The 6,588-nt window shown below is 44.1% G+C and overlaps 1 protein-coding gene and 1 long non-coding RNA gene across 2 annotated transcripts; one reads left to right on the top strand and one right to left on the bottom strand.

Moving 5' to 3' along the window:
• Positions 1-80: 80 nt before the first annotated feature.
• On the top strand, positions 81-3,186 carry LOC105914143. The gene is made up of 3 exons (XR_001163725.2): positions 81-393; positions 2,421-2,963; positions 3,045-3,186. It is a non-coding gene; the product is annotated as an uncharacterized LOC105914143 (long non-coding RNA).
• Positions 2,717-5,995, bottom strand: LOC101764298 (thiamine pyrophosphokinase 3). Its single transcript, XM_004962246.3, has 6 exons — positions 5,689-5,995; positions 5,465-5,561; positions 4,488-4,560; positions 3,481-3,582; positions 3,114-3,363; positions 2,717-3,036 (listed from the first exon to the last, which is right to left on the bottom strand). The coding sequence occupies exons 1-6, from the start codon at positions 5,879-5,881 to the stop codon at positions 2,921-2,923; spliced, it is 831 nt and encodes a 276-aa protein (XP_004962303.1). The 5' UTR covers positions 5,882-5,995; the 3' UTR covers positions 2,717-2,920.
• Positions 5,996-6,588: the final 593 nt, after the last annotated feature.

Below are 6,588 nucleotides of genomic sequence, written 5' to 3'. Positions count from 1 at the left end.
ATTTGGGCATTTTTCCCCGCCCTTCCCAATCCCTTCCCCTTGGTGGTCCCAAGAGGGGGGGGTTCTTCAGGCCCCCCCCCCCCCCCCCCCCCCCCCACCCAGTCTCCCTGTGCCGCCGGTACCAGCTCCTCCCAGGGTTCACCTGTTCCACGCCCCGGCGCCCATCCTCATCTTCTCCTCGAGGCCCCGATTCCTCCCCCTGCTGCTCCAGCTCCCGCTCTCGCGCTTCCTCCGCAAGCGGCTGCAGTGCCGGCGCTCCCTCAGCCGCCGCCTGCGGCACCCATCTCCAGCTACATGCCGCCTCCTCGCCCCCCTCAGCAGCAAACTGGTTCGATGCTCCCGCCCCCGTCTCCAAAAGTGACGGCGAAGGGGAGACCCATGCCCAACTCACAGGTGAGTCAAATCAAGCTCCGTGGAAGTTTTTCCTAGGTGCCACCAGTGAAATTAGAGAGCTAGCGTGGCTGGGAAATTGTCTGCTACTTTGTGTTTGCTCCATAACGAATTTAGGTAGCATATTCGAGCGCAATGGCTTGATTAATCGAATTTGTTGGCTGCATATTATATTCTGTTTCGATGGTTTGGCGGATCAATCGAATGCAATGAATTAACCAGTTCAGCTGTGGTAGCTTTGCCTCATATTATTGTATCAATTGCCGTGAATGCTTTATGTATCCAGCGATGATCTATTGGTGTGATAGATGTATGCAGTAGTTTCAGCATTCAACAGCTGAATCAGTTGAGTTCATTGGTTGCATCAGCTGGCCTGTTTGTGAAGTTGACCATTCCAGGAATAGCGTCAACGATGTAATTTTTCAATCAATAGTTGCTTGTACAGAGCATGTATTGTTTGATAAGACTTATCAGATTATGCTCTGTTAGTTGCTTGCCATGGTTCCAACTAACATGCACATGACTCTTCTCACTCCCATGCAAATCTTCTTAATGTCATTTGCTTAGAATATGCTGTGGGGGCACAAGTTCGAAAGGAGCTTATTAGTTGTGTGTTAAAAGCTTAGATCAGTTTATGGCCTGTGTGTTAAACCTTTTGCTACTTTGCATTGTGAAACTATCCTCATACTAGGAACTTCCCATAATTTGTTAGATCTGGTAACTTCGTCTGCATCTTTTTTTCTGCTTACCCTAATATTGTGGCCACTCCTTGGAATGAGGGATCGAGTTCCTTGTTGATAACTTAAGCTTTTCACCACCAAAAAAAAAAAAATTGAGTTCCAGCCTCCAAGCTATGGGCGCATTTGGCTGAAGGTGGTGTTTGAACAAACACGCTAGTAATTTTTTCCATACTTCTTGCCATGTAGCAGAGCTTACAAAACCAAATTTATTCTCATGATTTTCTATGAAGCAACCTCTTCGATTGTGCAATTTTATTTGTGTGAGCAGGGATGAGAGATTATAAATGTAGCTATCAAAAAGTGGTATGTTAAGCAGTATATCTATATCTGAAACTCTTTTATGCTCCAACTGTTGCATTGGCAACTGCACATCCACTGCAAGATTATAAGTAAATAAGCATAATACCCTTGTACCTTCCATTAGAAGGTGGCACACTGGCCCAACTCAAGTAGGGCGCGGCAAAGCCGTGCTAGAGTTTCTAGTATATACGTAATACTCCCTCCATTTTTATTTATAAGTCGCGCACGATTCAAACTTTGCAATCTTTAATCAATAATTTGAGTATTAATTTTTTATTTTTATGATGCAAAATTTATATAGTCGGATTCGCAATCAAACATACTCTACAATGATTATAAGTTTATAACCATAAACAATATAATATAAGATAAATGAATGGTCAAAATATTATTTGGAAGACCGTGCCAAATCATACCATGCCTTATAAATATAGATGGAGGGATTTGTGAATAGAAAGCGGAAAGTTGAAGCGCTGAAGGTTCCTTTCTTTTCTTCTTTTGAGCTGAGCGATGAGGTTGATTCCGGGTAACTACCTCTGCTAAAAGAAATGTTCTTATGGACTGTTCGAAAACAGGATGCTATTTTGACAACTGAATTATGTTCTTAGAGTGAATTGAAAAAATTCTACTTCAAGCTGATCCAATTGGGTTAAGGTTACTTTGCACATGGATAGTGGCAACCATTGAGTCATCAGTAACGTAGATATGGATAGTATCATAATAGGATTTCTTTAAACGTATTAAGAAATTCTTCTTAATACGTTTAAAGAAATCCTATCTAGGACATACGGGTCTAGATACCGCAAGTTGTTTGACTTTGTTATGGCCAACCCCATCTCCATTGTGATTCTTTGACCTGCAATATTTTGTTTTCTAGAAATAACTACTTTAGTAAGAAAGTTATACATTGTGAAAATACTTTTGCATGATGTATGTACAAGATACACAAGGTCATGCAACTTCGGATAACTGACTCTGTTTCAGTTTCAGATGGAAATTGTTCTCGTATTCTTCATGTCCCTGGCAGAAAATCTCATGGCCTTTTTCCTGATGTCGAAAGAAATTTCCAAGATGATATTATTTGAGAAATGTCCCAGTGGAAAAAAAAATGTAATTATTGATTTTCGGATGAGATCAGATCGTCATAACATATATGATATAGTATCATAGTGTTCATATGAAAATCTCACCCCTGACCTCATTCTGTGAAGAAGAGAGCATTGCTTGGATGAGTATTTGGGAAACCAGTTCTTGGCACGTCAGATATTTCAACAGCCCATTACACATAGTTGAACTTTTTGCAAGCACAGCCATATCTTGTTACCAGAACTGCCAAATTACATATATTAACTCTACATCAGGTTTGCAACATTGAAGGCAACGGAATATATTGTCCTATCTGCTCGTGGTAGTCAGGTACATCTCCGTGGTGTGAAACACGAGACAAAATAGGAACCTTGGATTGGTACAGATAATCCTACTCTGAATATTCATTTCTGGAGCGATATTGTCCAGATAAGGTCAGAATCAGAGGTAACTGTCACCTTGTCCTCCTCCACGATGTTTGACGTGCTGATCAATCCTCCATAGCTCATACTGTTATTATCTGTACAGATGAAATGCATTGTAAACGTCAATTTCTGTTGCTAAACCAATGCTATGCAAGATAAGGATGAGGCTCACCTAAATTCCACCGGAGTCCGGTGGTGGTGGTGCTTGTCGATGGCATGCCAATTGGGATCAACCCACAGTGGGGGCCTTCGATTGATCGTTCAATGTGGATCTCATGGCTGTGTGTTCTTGGAAGCAGAAAGATCAGACAATCATCTGATAGGAGGACGATATTGATGTTTGGGAAGAGATGAAGCACATTGATATTTCCCATCTCATGGTCAAATCTGCCTCCTAAGGCACCAAGGACAAGGATGCAGATCTGCAGATAAAATTCATGGCAATAATATTGTAAAGGCAGGGTTGTTCATTGTCAGTAACAAAGAATATTGTAAAGCTTGAATTGCATAATCCACATTATTGAGTTGGATAAGCTTACGTTAGATTTGCCTGCAACAGGTGAATTCTTAGCTATAAAAGCTATACACTTGTGTAAATCAGTGGTGTCCTGATCGTGTGACTCATCAACAATTTTGGTGCCCTGCAATTGATCACACAAGAGAACTGTTTTAGAAGATATGCTGTAAGATAAGAGTTTGTTTTGAGAGATTTTGCAGGAATATAAAGATCAAGCTCATTAGTACATATTGAATTTATGATGCAATAAGAATAAATTTTTGACACAGGAACGTCCATGACACAGTGATAGAGATGCGGTTTTGCAATACAGAAGAAACAAAAAAATGTCAAGGTCACAAGAATCAGCAACCATCATGAAAAAACAGGTACTATAATCGCAATCACCTAGCTGAATCTTAACTAGATACCAATATTGTACTATAATCGCAACCACCACCAATATTGTACTATGTATCTTAACTCGATACCACCACCAATATTATATGAAGTCAGAACAAAGAAGGATACTGTTATTTATCCCCTCTTTTGGATAAAATCTTCATTTGATGGATAAAACTCCAAGACCAGTGTTTTGTTCCTTTCAACAAGAATACACTGGTACATGGAAAATGTCCACTTGATCACAAAAACTAAAAGAGGTACTAAAAAGTTGAAACTAGTGTACGATCTTCTTGTGCTCCTGCTTATTATCGAGCAGTTGTAATGAGGACAGATGTTTCCAACAATTACGTAGATACATTTTTTTTTATCAAGGGTGCTCCTACCCACTATGGTGTTCGTAGTAACCCACAACTAAGCTCCCGCAATCAAACATGCCATCATTTTCAAGCTCAAAGAAAGTACATGCGTGAAGAAACGTAAATAACAGCAGTGACATCTACAGTGAATTAAAAACATATAGAATGCTGCATATCGTGGCAATTTAATGAGAAAGTTGTATCAGCTGGCATCTGACTACTATGTACCTCATAATCTGGTTCAAACAGTATTTTTTCCATATATCTAGTTTTGAATAAGGCAGTTTACCAAGTTGGAATAATATTCCTTCACTTCTGGTCGTACTGAGTCCATATCCCCTTTGATTACATCTGGCTTGTACCTGCATAAAGAAATACGACAATTCACTACTAAGGTAGTGTTTGGTTGGCTCAAATGTAACGTAATCTGATTACTGAAGGTAACGAATCCCATTACATATGTTTGGTTGCGGTGGTTTGTAATCAATTGACACTGTAATCGAATCCCTTACCTAAATAATATATATACAAGCTTGTTACCCCTCCTCCCCCACCGTAATCAGATATAGCACCCACACAGTAATCTGATTACGTTACCAGAGTGCAACCAAACAAAGAGGGCAATCACCTATTCCACCCTCCAAATACACTGTAATCTGATTTCCTTTACGTTTACATTACCTTAGCACGAACCAAACACTATCTAAGTACTAACAGCAGTGGAAATGCACCTTTTTTAGAGAGAACGATGGAAATGCAATTTGAAGTAACTTTTAGCCTTTTTTCCTTTACAAGAAAAAGCTTGTCACTGCTCAAGCTGTCAAGCATATGCGTTCATGATATAGCAAATAACAAAGTGAATGCAGTACCACTACTAACAGCAATGCAGACCTTAGCCAATAGGCCGAGATTTACCGAGAAGTGGCAACCAACGCCAGCACCAGCATCAATAGTAGCTGTTTTTTTGCATAGCCGAGAAAATTAAATCATTTCTACTGGAGGATACCAAAAACCTTTGCGCTTGTTCAGAATCAGATGACAGATGCACACCGCAAGAGCACTAGAGCAGAGCAGGCAACGCATTGGCATAGCCACCAATGCCACCAAGCCACATTGCATCAAGCACATGCCGGGCATGCAGTCGCAGCAAGGCTCGAACAGAGGATTTGCATTCAAAAAGCCAAGCATATCCGCCGGTCTTACTACGCAATCGACAAAGACGGGACAGACAAGCAAAGCTGTGGACCGAGACGGCGTCGTTATTACCTCTCGCGGACCTCGACGGCGTCCTGGCCGGGGAGCAGCTCCGGCATGCCGTCGAAGACGCGGTTGGCGCCGCCGTCCGCGCACACCCTTACCGCCGCTGGTCCAGCCAAACGGAACGGAGGCCGCCACGCCAGGAAACAGGGGAGTTAGTCAGCCAGCAAAGCAAACGGAATTCAAAGGAGCACCGGGCCGGGAGTGCGTGTGCCGGCTGGTTACCGGCTTACCGCGGGACCAGAGGAGGGGCGCGAAGCGGGGCAGCGGCTGGTTGAGGACGACGAGCGCGACGCTGGCGTCGGCGGGGCCGCCGCCAGGCGCGGGCGAGGAGGAGGAGGACGGCAGAGGAAGGAGGAACGCTGAGGAGTGCCGCATCGTCGGCCGCTGCGGCGCCGGCGGAGGTGGCGTGGGAGCGAGAGCCATGGTCGGCCGGGTCGTCGGCGCGGGCGTCCGGTGTCAAAGCTCGAGCCTTCAAGGGTCGTCGCGCGCGGCGTGCTGGCGTGATGGACAGGTTGCCTGGTTGGTTGGTTGGTTGGCCTGGTTGGCTGGTCTCTTCAAATCGTGTCCTCTAGTCAGCGCAGCGGGGCCTCCTCGCTGGCGATTGATTTGCTCCACCCACGTGATCCAGGCCGGGCCGCTGACTTTCTAGGACAGAGATGAGCGTACGCAACCCGAAAAAAAAATGTGGTATTGTGTTTGGTTGATACGTGGCTTTTGAAAAAAGTAGCTGTAATTTTTGGACTATGAAAAAGCTGAGGTAGGTTGGGCGCTGTGAGAAAACTGAAAGTCATTTGGTGAAACAGCTATGATCTTTTGGAAACACTTACGAGTGGACTCCACCTGCCATTCACATTTCACCCCACCCAACTCTCTCCCTCTCTCGCTGATGAGTGGACCCCACTTATTAGCATCTTCTTCTTCCTCCAGACTCAAGAGAGGGAGGGCTCGGGGGGAGAGGGAGGGGCCGATAGCCGCGACGGGCGGCGCGGGGATGGGGGAGGTGCTGGTGGCGGTGGTCGGCGACGCGTGGAGAGAGAGGAGGGCGGTAGCGGCGAAGAAAAAAATGTGGTACTATATGTACTATATGGTTACATATATGGACTTGATTAGTTGGCTTCCAAACTTTTAGC

Source organism: Setaria italica, chromosome III (genome assembly GCF_000263155.2).
Source record: "Setaria italica strain Yugu1 chromosome III, Setaria_italica_v2.0, whole genome shotgun sequence".
Lineage (NCBI taxonomy): Eukaryota > Viridiplantae > Streptophyta > Magnoliopsida > Poales > Poaceae > Setaria > Setaria italica.
Note: the sequence above shows the minus strand (reverse complement) of the source record. Positions and strands in the feature narration are given on the sequence as shown.

Excerpts from the sequence above, each read along its gene's own strand:
- LOC101764298 (XM_004962246.3), bottom strand. The coding sequence starts at position 5,881 with ATGGCTCTCGCTCCCACGCCACCTCCGCCGGCGCCGCAGCGGCCGACG. Across the intron at positions 4,561-5,464 it reads GCCGTCGAGGTCCGCGAGAG|GTACAAGCCAGATGTAATCA; the intron begins GTAATAACGACG and ends TTCTTTATGCAG. Across the intron at positions 3,583-4,487 it reads AGGAATATTATTCCAACTTG|GGCACCAAAATTGTTGATGA; the intron begins GTAAACTGCCTT and ends GATCAATTGCAG.